This window comes from Balaenoptera acutorostrata, chromosome 8 (assembly GCF_949987535.1).
Source record: "Balaenoptera acutorostrata chromosome 8, mBalAcu1.1, whole genome shotgun sequence".
Taxonomy (NCBI): Eukaryota; Metazoa; Chordata; class Mammalia; order Artiodactyla; family Balaenopteridae; genus Balaenoptera; species Balaenoptera acutorostrata.
In genome coordinates this window covers 49,981,059-50,001,052 of record NC_080071.1, presented here as the reverse complement: position 1 = coordinate 50,001,052, position 19,994 = coordinate 49,981,059, and the positions used below count along the sequence as shown (strand labels likewise).

The 19,994-nt window shown below is 39.8% G+C and overlaps 1 protein-coding gene across 1 annotated transcript in view; it reads right to left on the bottom strand.

Moving 5' to 3' along the window:
- Positions 1–558: 558 nt before the first annotated feature.
- INPP1 (inositol polyphosphate-1-phosphatase) overlaps positions 559–19,994 on the bottom strand; it is a 26,887-nt gene continuing 7,451 nt past the window's right edge. Inside the window, exons 2-6 of the mRNA XM_028163810.2 lie at positions 10,679–10,946; positions 8,080–8,140; positions 5,216–5,416; positions 2,964–3,138; positions 559–1,245 (exon numbers count right to left, since the gene is read on the bottom strand). Coding sequence (XP_028019611.2) covers positions 678–1,245; positions 2,964–3,138; positions 5,216–5,416; positions 8,080–8,140; positions 10,679–10,882 — 1,209 coding nt within the window. The 5' untranslated portion in view covers positions 10,883–10,946 and the 3' untranslated portion in view covers positions 559–677. The remainder of the gene's footprint in view (positions 1,246–2,963; positions 3,139–5,215; positions 5,417–8,079; positions 8,141–10,678; positions 10,947–19,994) is intronic.

Genomic DNA, 19,994 nt, shown 5'->3' with positions numbered 1-19,994 from the left:
ATGGGATTCTAGTAGTCCAAGGACTCTCTCTACCTCTGGTTTTTGAAGTGCAGTAAATATGCAAAAATTACAGAAACCTCTTTACCCTATCCCCTTCTGTCTTACCAACAGAAATAGAGTGTGTATGTGAGAGTATTAGAGAGAATTAGAGACAGAATTAGAGAGAATTAGAATGAGAGGGCACATGAGATTATGAATTTGAGAGAGAATATTAGAATGTGTGAGTATGAGAGGGTATGTGAGTAGGAAGGAGCCCACAGTGCTCCAGGCTTTAATTCTTGTAAGAAACATAATACTGTTGAAAGTACATGAACATGGCTAAATTCACAGTTCTAAATGTTTTGCCAAAGGCTAAAGCTGCAGATTTTTCCTCCAGAAGGGAAACAAAACTAAGCTCAACCCCCTCTTTGCTCTCCCTAATACTGCAGTGACATTAACTTATCCCTTAGATGTTTAGAAGAGGTTTACTAATTGAGCAGGAATTTTTCCTGTCTTCAATATTTTATTGACGTGTTTAAAGCAACATTAATAGCACAAAATCCACTATTAAGAATCTCGCACATTTAACTGCGGCACGAATATCAGTCATTTATTGACATTAACGTTATGAACACATAATGGAAAAATGCTCCTCAGAAGAGGAAGGTGGGTTTCGAGTCCCTGAGGATGGAGCTCGTCTATGTATGTACATCCACAGGGGCCAGGTGTCGGAGGAGGCAGCTCAGGAATGCCTCCAGCTGCTTCTTTGATCTGTAAGCGATCAGTCCTCCCTTGTTGGCCCACTGGTCCACTCCAGCAGCGCCTCTGTTTCCCACGTGGTACACCAACTGTGGCAAGTCAAGTCCCGAGTTGGGGTTTCTTTCCAAGCACTCTTTTAAGTCCACCATTCCCCCACCCATGGCCCTGAGGATGGCGTGAGCAGCACAAGAGTCCCACTTGAACGTGGTGTCTTCTGAGAAGATGTAAATGTCAACAAGGCCAAGGACAACACAGAGGCTCTTGTAACCAGCCCCAGCTGCCCGGAATATGCGCTCTCCACACACACGTGACAGTGCGGCCTTGACGGTCTCCTTTTCACTTGTACTAATGACAGCTGAGAACGGGTGGGAGCATTCCGCCTCAGAGCTGGGGTTTGGGGTCACTTGGCTCTGCGTTTCACTGCTGTTTCTTGTAGAGACGGGAGGCAGAAATGAATGGATATTGGTCCCCATGTAAGAAAGGCCCCAGTAGCAATGTCCTTTCCACCTGTGGAAGAGAACATTCAGTTTGTGGCCGTAGGTTATCCCATTCGTTTTTCATTGCTCATATGGCTTCCCAACTTGATGATATGAAAAATATATAACATAATGGGTCTCAAGGTCCTTAAGCCTAGAAATGGATACCAAGTAGCTAATTCATTTCTAAAAGTTACTCCCTGTGCGTGTCGCTGCCTGTGCCGTTGCAGGTTAGGAATGCTTTCAGTTTTTCTGTATTATCACACCCATCTAGGACAATGCTAAAATATTTGTGGGATTTCTGGCCTCCAGGAACAGAGCAAAGTTTCACTGCCACTTTTGGCATTTAAAGTTTAATGGGGGGAAAGATGAACAGATAAATAATCTTTTCAATCTGCAAATATTTCACAATCCTTAAGTTTTTCTTCAGTTGGGAATGCCTTTTCATTCTCTAATTCACTAGCTCCACTTTGGTTTTAACACCAAGAAAGATGGACTCATTATTTTTGGCAACAACAAAAATAGCACCTATCATTTCTCAATGTTTAACTTACTATCTATGCTGGATAGTTTATTTACAGAGATGGAAACTGAGGCTTAGAGAATGTAAGTGTAAGAATGTAAATCAGTGGTAGAATCTGCATTCAAACCCAGGAAGTCTCAATCTAGGATCTGTGCTACTAACTACTTTGTCAATCATTTCTAGGTCATGATTACGCCAGCATCCAGTCCCACTTATTTTTAACTTCTTAACGACCCTTTAAAGACAACAAACACTTTCAGTTTGGAAAAAGGCAGGGTTAGAAGAAAACTATCAAAATTCCATAGGTGTAGTTTATGACTATTAAAGAACAAACAATTCTCAGTTGCTTGAAGCAAGTCAAAGTTTAATATAAATATGTAGTTCTAGGACTTCCCTGGTGGCGCAGTGGTTAAGAATCCACCTGCCAATGCAGAGGACACGGGTTCAAGCCCTGGTCAGGGAAGATCCCACATGCCGCAGAGCAACTAAGCCTGTGCGCCACAACTACTGAGCCTGCGCTCTAGAGCCTGCAAGCCACAACTACTGAGCCCACGTGCCACAACTACTGAGCCTGCGTGCTGCAACTACCGAAGCCTGCGTGCCTAGAGCCCGCGCGCCTAGAGCCCATGCTCCACAACAAGAGACGCCACCGCAATGCGAAGCCCGCTCACTGCAACCAGAGAAAGCCCGCGTGCAGCAACGAAGACCCAACGCAGCCAAAAAACAATAATAATAAAAATCAAATAAATTTATAAATAAAAATATTCAGTCCTATACAAGTGGAAAAAAATATTATCTATTTCAATAAAAAACTGAAATCACAGGAGAAAAGCTGCTTCTTCTTGGCCTCTGCCATGCCCTGGAGCCCCGCAAGCATGGGCCATGGATCAGAGCATCTGTGCCCTGCACAGGAGTCCAGGGGAGCCTGAGGAGGGAGGAGGCATTAGAGGAAGTGATGCTGGAAGTTCTACCGGAAGAGCACCCCAGAGCCAGGTCCTAACCCTGGCCGTACCTACTCAGCTTTTCATTAGATCGTTGTCACATTTTGCCGCGAGACCCAGGGCTGAGAATAAAAAGATCCTTAATTCAAACATGCAGATTTTTAGTAGGAATACCAAATCTACTGAGTCATGGGAATGTCACGCGGAGAGATCATCTTGACAATAAGCAAAGCTGAGGTTGTAAATTCTAAAAACCATAATATACCAAAAATTTTCATCTTTTACCTGAGGGTGTTTAGGTCTTGTGATACAAAAGGTTGGTTGATGACTCCCATCAGGGGCACCCCTGTCTGTATGTCATAGACACCAATTAAAATAGTGACACACTGAAGTCCACTGGGGAAGATTCCTTGGTTGGATTTAATGTCAGCAGAACCTTTTATATACTGATAAGTTGAATCTGAAAAATGAAGCAAATTTGTTAGGATTATTTGAAATGATTACTTAGAAGACGATGATGAATACATCTACAAACCCTGTACTATATCGTTCTCTCTTCTAATTTGGTAACTGCTATGGTCTGAATGTTTATGTCCCCCCAAAATTCTTACCCCCAAAAAGTTGATGGTATTAGTAAGTGGGGCCTTTGGAAGGTACTTAAGTCCTCAGTGTGGAACCCTCATGAATGGAATTAGTGTCTTACAAAAGAGGCTCCAGAGAGATCTTTAGTCTCTTCCAGAATGTGAGGACACAGTGAAAAGGTACCAATTATGAATCAGGAAGAAGGACCTCACCTAATCATGCCGGCACCTTGATATCGGACTTCCTAGCCTCTGGAACTGTGAGAAATAAATTTCTGTTGTTTAAAAGCTACCTAGTCCATGGTATCTTGTTATAGCAGCCCAAACTGACTAAGATAGTAACCAATCAGTTTTTACCTTTGGGTGCCACTTATATTGAATTATTTTTTTGACCTCTTGTATTTCACTTTTAAGCTGCTTGTGTTTCATTTTCCCAACTATATAGAAACTCTTGGAGAGAAAGGACATGTCTATAGTTCCTATGGCAGCTAGCATAGCACCTTGCAAATAACAAGCACTCAAATATCCATCACATGTCAAAATCATTTAAAAGTGAATAGCTCAGGATAACCAAGGGGATTCCTTAGAGCTCTTACTAATCAGAGGACAAGTCCAAGGTGGATGGGAAAGCCTCCTTCCAGGAATCTGTCAGGGGTGGAATTACCTTTTTGTTTGTTTGTTTTTGTCCCTCAAATTCGAAGGAAGGAGACAATGATGGTAGTACAAGAGGAAGAAATTGATGGTACTCCTGAGAAAAAGAAGCCAAGTAGCTAGGTTTCTTCTTAAAAGACTGTACATGCCAGCAGCTGACTGCCAACATCTAATGAGTTAATGCCCAGTTAAGGCTGTGCCAGGCACAAGATCCAGAGAGCTAGCTAACAGAATCAATTCAGGATAGAATAAGAAAACAAGGTTTCTGTCCCTCAAAAACCTTAACTGAGGCTGATTTACCTTCAAGCAATGAAAGTTTCTGGAAAACATTCTTAGTTTGCATATACGATCCATAGGCTGAATATTCTCTAATTCTCTGATAACTAAAGGCATTTCTATCATTATTAATGTGCTTGTAGGATGGGGAGGGTGGGGGGAGTTTGCCTGTTCAGCGTGATTGGTTGCAGTTGTACTGGGTAGAATATGCCAGGAAGGTTGGGGGAAAAAGGGGGACTTCCGAAGATTAATACCTAGGGCATTATATTAACAGCATCATTGAGAGAGGCCTACACTTTTTAAACAATGAGCTATAGATTATGGTTCTACCATAATCACGACCACAAAATTAATGGTGAGGTTTACACAGGACTCACAAACTGACTGCTAAGAGTCACATTCAGCTGTGTTTTGCTTGGCCTGTATAGTGGTTTTGATCGTTTGCTTGTTTAGCTGAATTAGTAGCCAGTGGTTAAACTGTGAGATCTCACATAAAAACCTGGATTTTTATTTTTTTTTAAAAATCTGATGAGCTGGACAGTATTCCCAGATGGCAATAATCTGCTGGTGCTGAATGTTCTTAAAATGGCATGTGTGCTCAATTAGTTATAGCTGCTATCACTTCATTCTTCTCTCATATTTAGCAGTCTGGCCCCTGAGGTCTTTCAAAAATGAGTTAATTCAGCTTTGTATATGTGTCTGTGTGTGTGTGTGTATAAGTGTGTACACACACACACATGTTATAGATATATGTGATAGATATATGTATATAACACACACCTCAGCTCTTCGTTTATCTATTTTTTTGGCTGCACCGCACAGCTTGTGGGATCTCAGTTCCCTGACCAGGGATTGATCCCGGGCCACGGCAGTGAAAGTCATTTATCATTTTAAAAATTCAAAAAATTTAAAACTCCTAGGAGAGTTAAACCATACCCTCAATTTTTATTTTTCTAACCCCCCGCCAAAAAAAAAAAAAGGATTACTAATGAAAGCAAATAAACAGAAGCAAACACTCTCTCTACTTACCTATAGGATCCACCCAAACTCCCAAAGTGTCCTGTGGAATGTTGATCTCTATTGCATCCAGAGCTGGGTCACTAAAGACAACATCCTGATGTACAACCTTGGCTAATGCTTCAGACGCCAACTTGTTACCATTAAGGACTTTGTTGAGAAGATCTACTGTTTCTTCCTCTGTTGGACACAGTCTGATGATAATCTTTTCCCCTAGAGTAAAGACAAACTAAAGACCATTACATCTCAAGTTTCAGGGGAGAAAGAACAACAGAGGGGTGGGAAGAAACAAAAGCTGTGAGGGCACCTCAGACTAGGTGAGGGCAACATATCCATACCAGTGTTTCCTAACCTGGCTGATTGCCAGAATCACCCAGTGGCCTTCATAAAGTCATAGCTGCTCAGTGGTCAGACATGCACCTAACAGCGAGGAATGAATTCCAGGTGTCAGAGGACCTACTACTCTCCAGAAAAATGTCCACATGGGCACACAGTTTTTTGTATCTAGTTTAAGGGAGCTCATGGACCAGTTAAGAACCCTGAGTCCTTGATAATCAATCTTTATATTTTTTGCCTTTTGACTTTTCGTATACTGTGGGTCACCCTATTCATATTTGAATATGTTATTGAAAAGAATGGAGTTCTTATCAGTACAAAGAAGGGCTTCTACCTCCCTAAATTGTTTATGCTCAGTAAAGTAACATAAGATGAAGTACATTAATCTTTAAATGTGGTAAAGCGGTAGGACTCTAAATGACATACATAGAATAGCTCTCTGTGAAACCACTGGAAATCAGGATGTAAGCAAAGCTGCTTCTGCGATTGAAATCCCAAGTTACCGAATCCAGGTGCTTTACCATCACTTTAAAGACACTTCTTAGACTCTTGCTTAATGTGGTTTCCGGCCCCCGCAAAAGTAAGAAAAGAGGCTGGCAAAAACAGGCAAGTTAATAGCAACAGAAAGTCACAGCAATGCAGAATATAAATTTTTAAAAAATTAAGAAAACATGGCACTTTGGAGATTTTGTGGTATATAGACAAATACTCCTAACTAACCTAGCCATTCCAAGAACAGCAGCATTTGCATCACCTGAGAACTTGTTAGAAATTCAGAACTGCAGTCCCCATCCCAGACCTACTGAGTTCTAACAAGATCCCCAGATGATTCATGTGATCCTTAGAGTTTGGGAAGCACAGTGTGAGTCTATTACAATGATGATTCTGAAACAGCAAGAAACAATTACATGTAGTTCAATTCAATTAAATGAGACTGTAAAAGTTGGGGAATAATAATGCTAATCACTGCCACTTGCTGAGCACCTACACTAGACTCAGTAAAAGTCATGGGATCATTCAAGGGAGCAAATCATATCACATTACTCCTTTGCTTAAAATTTGCCACTGAATTCCGATTGTGCTTAAAGGAAAATCCAAACTCCTTCCTTTGAACTTCCACTGTCTCACCTCACCTCATCCACCAGCCCCTCCCCTTCGCCATGGTTCCCTGCTAAACCCATTCTCTCCTTCAGTTCTAAGGAAAATGTACGTGGAATGCCTTTTTGCCCCTATAATTCTAGATACGTAAATGAAATATTAAAGTAACTGTTTATGAAGTAGTCAAACAGGATTTTAAGTGTAGGATTTCTTACGGGTAAGTCACAGGTGTTTTTTTTAACACCTTTATCGGAGTATAATTGCTTTACAAGATCGTGTTAGTTTCTGCTATATAACAAAGTGAATCAGCTATATGTATACATATATCCCCAAATCCCCTCCCTCTTGCGTCTCCCTCCCACTCTCCCTATCCCACCCCTCTAGGTGGTCACAAAGCACCGAGCTGATCTCCCTGTGCTATGCAGCTGCTTCCCACTAGCTATCTATTTTACATTTGGTAGTGTATATATGTCAATGCTACTCTCTCACTTCATCCCAGCTTGCCCTTCCCCCTCTCCATGTCCTCAAGTCCATTCTCTACAACTGTGTCTTTATTCCTGTACAGGTGTTTTTTTTTAATCTTAAGTTTAAATGAGATTTTTCTTTCTTCTTACTGAGTGTCATAGAATTAAGTGCATTTTAATACACTGCCCATGAAGGAGACAAATTTTTCTCCAGAGTTAATCCAGAAATTAGTTTTCTTTGTAAACATGCCTCTAGATGTTTAACTATTTGTCACATGATCAGTGTTTAAAGTTCACTACTTTAATCTTCTACCATTAAACAAACAAAAACCCAGACAAACTAAAAACAATTTGTTTCTCTAAAAAGGATCAGCGATTTTGATAGTTTCCTCTCTATCACAAGGGAACTGGTGGTCCATCAAAGGAGAATTTGGTCCACAGGAAACTAATTAAATAAGAGTTAAAACTTGGTAGTAAAAGGAACCTTTTTGGTTGTCCAACTCCCTTTACAGGGGTTCTGAGACCAGAGAAGACATGAGGTGATTTCAGGGACAGGGCCTCCTCTACATTCTCAGCCAAGGTCTATGGACTCCCTAGGAGGTCTCCACAAATGGGTTTACTTGGACCTGAAATTGCCTGCAAAACTGTGTAGATGTGCGTCTTTCTGGGGGTATCTATAACTTCCATCAGATTCCCAAAGGGCCATGCAACTTTCCCAAAGGTTAAATCATACATTATTCAAATGCTACAGATTTATATCTAGAATAATACATGTGGACTTGCTAAATAATCCTAAAATGCCACATCTCCCTATCTTAAATGGCATGATATTCTGAAGTACTGAATGAAGCTTAATATTCAAATATGTCATTTACATGAAAGGGCTCCAAACATCCATTTACTTCATGATGTAAGTTGAAAATAAAAATACCATATGATAATTAAGTTATAAAAATACGTTAAGATTTTTATACTTACCCAAATCATTTGTAAACTCATTGGATTCTTCTCCGAAAATTTTTTTTCCTAAGCCTGGAAACTGAATGATTCAGAGTATGACAAAAATACAACAATAAAGAAAAAAAAAATCCCACATTTATGTTCAATTCTGAACAGATTTTCATTTTATACTTCAAATTAAATAGCACAATTAGATCTGAAATTTACAATTCCAGAAATCAATCCAAGTATAAAAAGTGAAGTCAGCTTGGTTCAGTACTTAGTTTTCTAATATTTTCCTGCTCCTTTGCCCCTTTAGAAAGTCCAAATCATGGTAGAAGTCTGGTTTCCTTATGTATTGTTGAGTCTGCAGAAGTACTTCTGGAAACTTCATCCTTCTAGTTAAGGGCCATAGAGCTAGAATGTTTACAAAGGAGATGTTTTAACTGTTGCTCCTAAACAGCACCTAAGTAGCTTATACAAGTTCATGTTATTGACCAAGTACCTGAGATGATTACTTGAGATTGGATAGAAGGTATCAGAGGATAACATTTGATTTTGTTTTCATTGTCAGGTGTGTTTTCTGTACCTGTTGGAGGTATCATTAGCCACCAGGCTAGGAAGGTGATATAGCAAAAAAGGGGAAATATTTTATTTGCCAACAATTTATGTGCCAATATAGAATTTAAAAAAAAAAAGCTAAATAGGAATTTTCTCTCATCTCTGTATGACCAGGAAGCTTTCAGACACATTTTGCTTCTGATTTTCTCTGCAGTAAAGATAATTTCTCTCAAAATATGTGCTGAATTATGATATGAGTACAGTTCTCAGGCAATAAAAGCAAGGAAATGCTTCAAATATTTGAGCTCAGTTATTCACAGATGGCCAGTAGCTTTAACAGTGCCCACAACTACTTGTTATTTTTAACTCTTTTAAAGAACAATGCAAGTCGGGACTTCCCGGGTGGTGCAGTGGTTAAGAATCCGCCTGCCAGTGCAGGGGACATGGGTTCGAGCCCTGGTCCGGGAAGATCCCACATGCCTCGGAGCAACGAAGCCCGTGTGCCACAACTACTGAAGCCCGCGAGCCTAGAGCCCGTGCTCTGCAACAAGAGAAGCCACTGCAATGAGAAGCCCACGCACCACAATGAAGAGTAGCCCCCAATCACTGTAACTAGAGAAAGCCCGTGCACAGCAACGAAGACCCAACGCAGCCAAAAATAAAGAAATAAAATAATTAAAAAAAAAAAAAAAGAACAATGCAAATCAACATGGGCTGGCACTGAGCCGATTCATCAATTCATCCAGGGCTGAAGCTCCAGTCTCCCAGCCTGCCTAGAAACCCTTTCTGAGGCTACAGTATAGGAGAGTCATGAAACTATTTTATACAAGCCAAAAGTGAATATCATTTATGTGTTCATAAGTCCTGGCATATATTTCATGAATGAACAACTGCCTGAACTTGTTATAATGCTCTGGGGCAAATATTAGCCCACAGAACTTAATGTTGATACATTTCTAATCCAGTTGTTCAACCATCCCTTCCACCCAGCTCTTGATCAGTAACAAAAATAAATTTGCTTCCTTTTTAGTTTATTGGAGCCAGATATTATAGGACATGAAAAAGTACAGTTTGTAGAAATTTCAAGGGGTCATTTATTCTCTCTTCCTGCTTGTGGTCAAGAATTCACTTAAATGATTCTAAATGATTCCTAATATTTTGAGAATTTCATAGAAACGATTCTAATATTTTGTAGGGCTTTCCGACATAAAATTCTATCCTCCCAAACCTAAAAGAAAAGAAATTATTAGATTACCATATAAAAGGCAATATAGTATTGCAAAGAGCACAGACTCGGTCAGCCTGTGTTCAAAAACCAGCCATGCCATTCACTTGCTGTGTAACCTTAGGAAAGTTATTTAACCTCTCTGTGTCTCCCTTTTCTCATCCATTACAATGAAATAATTGTTCTTATCTTATAAAATTGTTATGATTAAATTAATATATTTAAAGCCCTTAGAACAGTACCTGGCTCACAGTAAGCATTTATAAGTGTCTGCTAATGTTATTATTTGTTATTACTACTTATGAATATAATTTCTTTTCCCCAGTCAGCTTAAAAGACCTAGAATTACAATCATTGTTAGTTATAAACAATGTTTTCCTACTCAAATAAAGGGAGACTTTAAGTCTCCAGGACTCTATGAGCCCATAACTGAGGCAACCATAGATAAATGATTATGTCAAAAGGTGGGACTTAATATATCAAGTTAAAAAAAGTTATAAAACAGTATGTTCTCATTTCTTTTGAAATAAGTTGTATGTACCATGTACACACACAGAAGGAAAATATTCTAACAATATTTAGCAAAACAGCTGTGGTTTTCTCTAGTGGTAGGATTAAGAGGATTCTTATCTTTCCGTATTTAAAATTTTTTTCTGCAGCACACATTTTAGTATATTGTAGTCAAAACAAGGGGAAAAACCCAAGTTGTTTATTAGAATCCAAGGTGTTAGTAATGGGGGTAGGGGGGACGAGAAGGGGCAGGGGTGGCGAGGAGAAGGGATGCTATTCTATAGAGGGGAAAAACCACAGGGGCAAATATTCTGCAATTACATTGGCTGGGACCTTTCTTACCTTGTTCTCCATATTCTGTTTTATAACTTCCTGTACCAGTACATCAGCCAGGGTCTTGAAATCAACTGCAAACTTCTTGTTCTTTTCTCCCTCTTTCTTTTCTTCTATCAGCAGCTGGAAGAGGGCTTCCTGCTGCCTGCACGCCCGGGCAATGTTGGCAGCTTTCTCAGAGACACAGAGCAGCTCCCGGAGGATACCTGACATTTCTGAACCTGGCTTTTCAGTTGCAGCGTCTGGTGGAATCGGCACCCACCCTCCGGGCCGTCAGCTGGAAAAGTACAAGAATGTGAAAGAGAAAGCAGTTCAGAGAGTGATGTCAGGATGCCTCGGCACTGCTAACACCCAATCTGGCAGTCAACCGGCCAGCATGGCTGAACAGCTACTATAGATCACAGTCGCATCCTCCGGGTGGAAGACTAGATATCATCTAAAATTTGAAACTTATTTTTAAAGATCAAAAGATTTATAGTCTCAAATCCATTATGCAAAGAACTGAATTCTCAGTGAAAGAAAGAATTTGAATGAGAATCTACATTGTATTTACAAAACCCTAGACCAATAGGCAGGGGGATACACGAGCACAATGTTAAATGAAAGGAAAAGCCAAGTTCACGTAATGACCTTCGAATGAGCTCACAAGCTTAGCAACAACATCATTAAAGTAGTGCTCTTTCTTTCACCCTTTGGGGGAAGAAGGAAGAAGTGAAAGCCCGTTTATCCCATCAGTTTGGGGGCAACTTTCTAAAGTACCAAGCACCACACCAGCAAGCATCTTTGTGTCCTGCAGGACTCTGAGGTCACACTTGGGCTAGCAATCCAGGTGATCTCCCAACCCCAATCACCTTTTTTTTTCTATTGAAAAAGTCCCACCAGCTGTGCTGCTCTTCTAGCAAGTTTAAATAATAAAGTGAATTCAAACATGCAACTTGTTGGGACTTGAAAAGTTCTGGCTTCTAAGAGGCATGCTACCACACCTTGACATACCTATCAGGTAATTAGGAGAGAAACATTTATCAGTTTCAGTAGTAGCTGCATTTTATTGAATGCTTTAATAATTCCTATCTCAGTATTGTGAGAATTACTGTGAGGATTATCAGCCCTGCTTTACAGTCAAGGAAACTGAAGCTTAGAGAAGTTAAGCAACTTGTTTAGGGTTACACAAGACTAACCGGCAGGGCTCACACAGAAGCTCGTGTTCTTTATTATCATAACAAATATTCTACTGCTTTAAAAAAAAAAAAAGAAGTTCCTTTAATGGACTCTAGGAGGCTGAGAATTAGTACAACAATGAAGATGTCAATGCAATGGAGTTAATTGTGAATTGTCATAGCCATTTTGTCTTAATCAGGTCTGCTTTAAAAAATATATGCTGTTTTCTTAAGATTATGGGTCAACCACCCTAAGAAAATATGTCCAACCTCAACAGTAATAAAAGGAAAGTGAATAAAAACAATGAGACATCCTACTTCACTATTAGATGGGCAAAACTGTTTTTAAAGTTAATTTTCATTCTTGCAGGTGTGGTGAAACAGGTGCTGATACTCTGCTAATGGGCGTGCAAACAAGTGGGTTTCCACAGGGCAATTTGAGAAAAATGTATCAAGATCCCTAGAAATGTTATTACCTTTAGCCAGTAACTCCAGTCTGGCCCTTTTGTGTGTTAAGTCACAGTTGTGTTAAAATATTTCCACAGAAGAAGGATTAGTATTATTGACAGTAGCAAAAAGTTAAAAATAATCTTAAACATTGGTGCAATGTAAGATAGACTACAATGTAGTTCTTAAAATAATATTTTTGAAGAATATTTAATAGGGATATATGTTAATGTTATAATATTAAGTGTATATATAGTATCATAGTATGTTCCTAATTTGTGTTTATACACATATGCACTCTATACATATAGAGAGAGTCTGAAAGGCTAGTAGGTGATGTTTTAACGATAAACAGACGTTTAATGGTAATTATCACTGGGTACTAGAATTGTGGAGGAATTTTTTCATTATGCTTTTCTATAATTTTCAAATATTCTACAATAAATATATACTGCTTTTCTAATAAGAAATGATATTTTAAAATATCTTGGAACAATTAAGCACAAAGGACAAGAATTCCTCAATTCCTGGAGATAACTGTCCAAACAAAGTGGTACTGTAGTGACAACACAAACATCAGGTAGTAGAGATGATAGAGTTAAAAATTAAACAAAAACACCTGCCTACCTAAATGCCTTTTCCCCCCAAGGATTGAATAATATGTTAAAAAAATTCACTTTGGTTGACTTAAACCTCAACATTAAGAAAAACGATTATATTAATACAGCTGAGGCACTTTGACTTAGAAACAATTTATGGTATCTGTATCCTCTAAATTATAAGTTACATATAATATATACATACATGGATACATAAATATCAGTAGAATACAGAAGCTCCAAGTGTATAAATTCAGTAACTTTGATTATTTTGATATCTTGGTACATGTTATGAGGTTATTGTAAGTAAAGGAAAAAGAATCAATGAACTAACAGTACCTAAGCAGCTTTTTATCTTAAAAGCAGCATGAAGATTTTAAGGAGTCCAGCTTGAAAACTTTCTAAATTAACAATACCAGTATTGTCTATTTTACTCAACTTTGTTTAAGTCAATTTTTTTTTTTTTTGTAGAAGAAACACCGTACCACCACACCATTGGATAACTAAGAATCTCTCCCTATGACGCCCTCAGAACACTCAGGTGAGTTACCCACACAGGCTACAATCTCCAGGCACCACCCTTCTCCTCACACGGAAAACTCACCAACTTAGTCCTGATAAGTTTCTATACAGCTGCCCAGAGATTTGGAGTTTCTCACCTTTGAACCTGACCTTTATTTCCTCAATAATGACCATTCTCACTTCACCTGAGCACAGCAACTTGACCAATGGGGGAAAAACTAGCAGCTCTAAACTTCAGTCCTGTAATTAACAGGTGCACAGATTTTAAGAATTCATCATAACACAGTAAATCAGATTTTTCAGTTCCAAAGTTATCCCAGAACTCAACCTTAATCACCTTTTATTCTGAACCTAGAAAACACTACAGTGTCTTGTCAAGCTCCAGGTTGAACATGCAGTTTCAGCTTAGGACTAGGCTTTCTCCAGCCATCCTATAGAACCATCCTATAGAACCCAGAACTTCTTTAGCTCCAGGGTCCTAGCCCCCTAAAAAAAAATCTCTCACAGCTATCATCATGTACATGCAAGACTTTCTAACTAATTTGCATAGCTAGCCTGCTACTTTCTGGCTGAATGGACTATTTCCTCCAAATGAATGAGCCACGGTCCTCTGTGCTTCTCTCTGTAAGCTGCTTCCGTATCTCTCTCTCCATCTGTCCTCAATTCAATTCACTCAGCCAGGCCACAACACTCAGGGGCATAATGGACAATTTGCCCTCACTTTGAAGGACTCAACTTGAGAGAAACTGAGGGCTACATCCAATACAGAATTTCTTCGAGTTTATTAATAGCTTGTATTAACACTCATGGAAATTATCATTCAGATGATTTTTAAAAGCAGGTTTATATATGTGTTATTGGACTTCCCTGGTGGCGCAGTGGTTAAGAATCCGCCTGCCAATGCAGGGGACACAGGTTCAAGCCCTGGTCTGGGAAGATCCCACATGCGGGGGAGCAACTAAGCCCGTGAGCCACAACTACTGAGCCTGTGCTCTAGAGCCCACGTGCCACATCTACTGAAGCCCGCCACATCTCTAGAGCCCGTGCTCCGCAACAAGAGAAGCCACTGCAATGAGAAGCCCACGCTCGCTGCAACTAGAGAAAGCCACGCACAGCAGTGAAGATCCAACACAGCCAAAAATAATAATAAATAAATAAAAATAAATTTTAAAAAAAGTTTATATATGCGTTATTGACCTAAGTTGGCTTTATTTAAACATTTCAAATACTTTAAATGAAAATTATTATAGATTCATGATTAGTAAGTTATGACATTTACCATAATTTAATAGCTTTGAATATAGAAGAAATTCCTTTGGGTTAGTATTTAATGGGTATTCTGGCAACCACGTGTTAGAATTATCTAAGGCACCTATTAAAAAGACAGATTTCTGGGGCTCCATCCCCACTTAGTGAATCAGAATCGCTGGGGACAGGGTCCAGGAATCTGTAGTTTTGTCAGCCTCCTAGATGATGCTAAACTCTGAGATTTAATATCTACTGTTCTTCAGGCTGTTCATTCATCTTTAATACTATGCTGGTAATTTCAGGGGGGCTGGCACCTGGTGGCCAGGTATCTTGGTGAAACCATGTGCTATCAGTTATTCATATGCAGAGAAAAAGCCCAAGTTAAAATAATAATCGCTAACATTAGGTACTTACTATATGGCAGGCATCCTTCCAAGCACTTTACATATGTTTTTACATATGTTAATTCGTTTAATTCTCACACAACCCTATGAAGAAGGTACTATTATCTCTATTTTACTGATAAAGTAACTGAGGCACAGGAGGGTAAATAATTTGCCCAAAATCACACAGCTAGGAAGTGGCTGGGACAAGATTCAATCCCAGGTGAACCGGCAGAAACCCAGTTTTTTTGACTAAAGCACACTGTTAGCCAGTGCTCTGGCCAATAAAATCCTTTCATAACTTGTTAGCTGTTAACTAAGGGAAGAAATGAGCAATCACTGGATAAATAATCACAAGAATATTATTATTATAAGGTATATTATATATCAAAAAGGAGAGAAACACACACACCTCCCTGATAGCTGTCAGTAGTTTGATTATTAAAAAATCACTATTTGATACTCACTTTCCTTCTGCTCTCAGGAAAACCTTTCCCCTAGCTGATCCTCAGTCTCAGTGTAAACCATCTTTGCTGGATAGTAAAAGCTCATCTATGTTCTACTGATATCTCTCTTAACTGGCTGTCTTGGCATGAGGGGCGGGGAGGGGGTCAGCTCATGCCAAATATCTAATTCCTCTTGTATTTGTTTGCTAGGGCTGCCATAACTAAGTGCCACAGACTGGATGGCTTAAACAACAAATTTATTTTCTCACAGTTCTGGAGACTGGAAGTCCAAGACCAAGGTGTCAGCAGGGTTGATTTCTCCTTGGCTTGCAGACTTTCCTCTGTGGACGAGCATCTGTGGGTGTCTCTCCCTCTTTTATAAAGACTCCATTCAGATTGGATTAGGGCCCACCCATATGACCTCACTTAACCTTGAACTGAGTTAAGTTAAAGGCCCTATCTCCAAATACAGTCACATTATGAGGTACTGGAGAGTTAGGGCTTCAATGTACAAATTTAGAGAGAATACAATTTAGCCCAAAGAGACCTTGATAATCTTAGCAAATGCCAACCCAATCTATTCCTTTGTCTTCTTTTTTCTGGCCAAACAGGGAACTGGGGTAGGGTTCTCTTTCCTGTTTATGTGGTCAATAAGTTTAATTCTGTAAGACAATCTTTCCCACTAGGAGCTACTCACTTTAACAGCCAAATCATTAATGATCAGTGAACACTGAAATACTCTAATAAGCCTTATTTTGTGACAACCCATTTCAAGTCACATTTGAGCAGAACAGGATTAAAGAAGTTACATTCCTCACCATCTCAGACCAAATGTATATCTACATGTTTACATAAGATCATGTCACAGTGTCAGATAGAAACAGTCTCTTTAGCTTTCATGGGATTTTCACATCTATTAGAGAAACACTGAATAAATGGAAGTAGGCCAATTAGAAAAAAAAAAGCTCTTAAGACTTTTCCTGGAAGCCCAAATCTCTCTACAAAGACAAAACTCAATTTTAATTTCTGACCATCTTATCATCTCATCAGAACACCAGATATTAAAAATCATATCTGAATAATATACACATATTTCAGACATGATAAACAGTAAAATGGGAAAGACATAGGCTTCGGAATCAGATAGACCTGGGTTGAAAACCAGGGCTCTGCCATCAACTAGCTGTGTGGCATCAGGTAATTGACCTACCCTCTCTGAGCCTCTCTCTTCATCTGTAATATGAAGATAATACATATCTTGCAGGGACACTGTGAAGATCAAAAGAGATATTTCTGGAAAAGTACCAAGCACAGAGCCTTGCATATAGTAGATAACAAATGACAGCTATGACTATTAAATACAACTTCACAGAGCCCACAATCACAGTCCTTACTTGAAAAATAAGAAGTCGGCAACTTTATATGGGTCACTGAAATCTTTTCTGAAAATGTACTACTCCATTAAATCTAAAAGGCTGGAAACTACTTGTAATTCTTTGAATGACCCAGAAAAAAGTTCCTTTATGCAGGCCAGATCTGATTGCTTCAGCTTCTGGGTGTCTGGGTGGAAACTTTGGCTCCCGGAGGCTGAAGACTACTCTGGCTTCATGGTAGACCATCTACAGATGGCTCAGGAGCGTCACTATTTTGTCAAGGGGGATATTTTGTCGGGAAATTTGTGGAGATTCTAGAGCCAAGGGTGTCTGTTTTTGTGTGATGAGCCTGGTTGTACCAGAAGCTGGCCATGCCCTTGTGTTGCTCACGGTGACAGAAATGTGACAACATAGATGAGGGCCCTCAACAAAACAGAACTGCTCGTTAATGAATAGGCAAGTAGGTCAAAGCATTTCTGTTGACATTCATTTCTTCCTGCAGATAACCTACTACTTTTACAGAGCCCACATTTTTGCCCATTAGACAATGACTCCACCCCCCCATCCCCACAATTCATAAACTGAATTCAGTCTGTCACTCATCCTCTGAAGACTGGCAATTTGAAACTACCGTGTGGTGGCCCTGCCTGACTGCTATTGCTGTTGGGGAAGAAGGTCTGACTTCCATGAAATACCTGGGTGCTTTACAAGAAGTGTTTTTGGTGACCTCTCCCAAAGGGGTGCAGCTGGCCAGGACTCTCCCTAGGTGGGCACATGCTGAGGGGCTGACCAAGGCTCTAAATTAGCTCACATTGCTATTGTAGGGGAAACAGAGACCTTGTTCCTCTTCCCCTTCCAGGTTAGGGCTGCTTTAGGCAGTAGTTTAAAGAATGGAATGGGCTTCCCTGGTGGCGCAGTGGTTGAGAATCTGCCTGCCAATGCAGGGGACACGGGTTCGAGCCCTGCTCTGGGAAGATCCCACATGCCGTGGAGCAGCTGGGCCCGTGAGCCACAACTACTGAGCCTGCGCGTCTGGAGCCTGTGCTCCACAACAAGAGAGGCCGTGATAGTGAGAGGCCCGCGCACCGCGATGAAGAGTGGCCCCTGCTTGCCACAACTAGAGAAAGCCCTCGCACAGAAACGAAGACGCAACACAGCCATAAAAAAGTTAAAAAACTAAAAATAAAAAATGAATGGAAGCTGCCAGAAAGGATGAGGAACAGAAGTGAGCCCACACAAAGTATGTAATGGGCTCAACTGGAGTAGCCAACGATGGCTAAAGTGCAACTTGCTAACAATAGCCTCCCCTGACATCCCTAGGAAATGCTCATCTACCCACCTGGTTACCTAGGCCAGAAGGAAAACTGTACCACAAGCATTAACAGGCATTTACAAACACTAACTTTTAGGTCATCGGAAACTGAATTGCCCTTCCAGTGTATGAGCTTTGCTCAACTTTCAGATATTTGATCATCACACATTTCTCAGAATCCACTAAGCAGTACAGCATGGGACTGCCTGTACTTCTTTAGTGCTGTTTCACTTTGATCCCTGCGATGTTGCTGTCATCACTTCATAGTCTCTGATTAAGTTTAGCATTTTAGTGGCTGATTTCCCACCATCTGTCCATTTACTCCCATGCTCTGGGCAGATCATTAATTTGCACATGCTGTTCCCCCTAGCTGACATGCCCTTCCTCCTGCCTTATGCCTAATGTCTACTCACCTTCTCAGAATCAGTTCAAGGGCAAGAAACTTGAACAGATACTTCATAAAAGAAGATGTTCAAATGGCCAATAAATATATGGAAAGATAGTGTAGCTTGTTAATAATCAGGAAAATGCAACTTAAAAGTCGCAACAGGGTATCACTGCATGTCCAACCGAAGAGCTAAAAGTAAAGATTGAAAATGTCAAGGTTTGATGAGGATGTAGAGCAATGAGGCTCATACTGCTGGTGTGAATGAAACTGGTACAACCATGTTGGAAAATTGTTTATAGTTTGTTGAATATAAGCATAACCTATGACCTAGCAATTTCTCTTATAGACTTGTACTCAACAGAAATTCCTGCACATATACATTAAAAGACATGTACAAGAATATTTATGATCAGCAAAATTTGTTGCAGTAACCTCACACTAGAAATAACCCAAGTGACCATCAACACTAAAATGAAATAAACTGTGGCATACTTGCAAAAGAAAATACTATACAGCAGTGAGAATTAATGAATTATTGCTATAGGCAACAACGCGGATGCATCTCACAAAAACATACTGCTGAGTGAAAGAAGTCAGACACAAAAAATATACGTGGAACAATTTAATTTAGTTGAAGTTCAAAAAAAGGCAAAACTAACTTATGGTGTTAGAAGTTGCAGTGGTGGTTACCCTTGGAGAAGGAGGAGGGATTATTGATGGGGGTAAATTATGGGGCTTTTAGGCACTGGGAATGTTCTAGATCTGAGTGATGGTTACATGGGTGGGTCGACTTTGTGTACATTCATCAAGCTACACCCTTAGGACTTGCATACTTTTCTGTATGTATTTCTATTTAGATAGAAAGTTTTTTAAAGGGTGGGTGTGTGGAGAGAGAGGAGAGTCAGTTCGACAGTTGGCTCCTCCAGGAGCCATGCCTGACCCTCCATCTTGGGTACCTGGGCCATAGGAGAACGGAAGCAGGACAAATCTCTATCCCAGCTCTCCAACACACCATACATTGGTTTGCTTACCTATGCCCTTGTCTGGCAGGAGATTTAAACGTGCATGGTTTCTTATGACTCTTAGCGCATACCTCAGGGGTGTTCAATAAATGTTGGCTTATGAATTTTCTCTTAGCTTTGTAAATACAGAATTCATCTTTGTCATATTGTTTATTATACTTGTATTTTATCAGCATTACCCAGGTGCCATTAGGCATGTGGGCCCATATTTATTTATATCAAAGTCTACATATATTCTACATTCATTTACAAAAAAAACCAAAGCTGTATCTGGATGACTAGCAACTGAACCACATTTTTGAGCACCAAATCGGAATCTGATATTATGCTCTGACATCTGGAGGTGGCCTATCTTGATTAATTTTGTTGATTAAATAGCCAAAAATGCTGAGTTTAATTTGGTTTTGTTAGAGAAGACATTAAATATG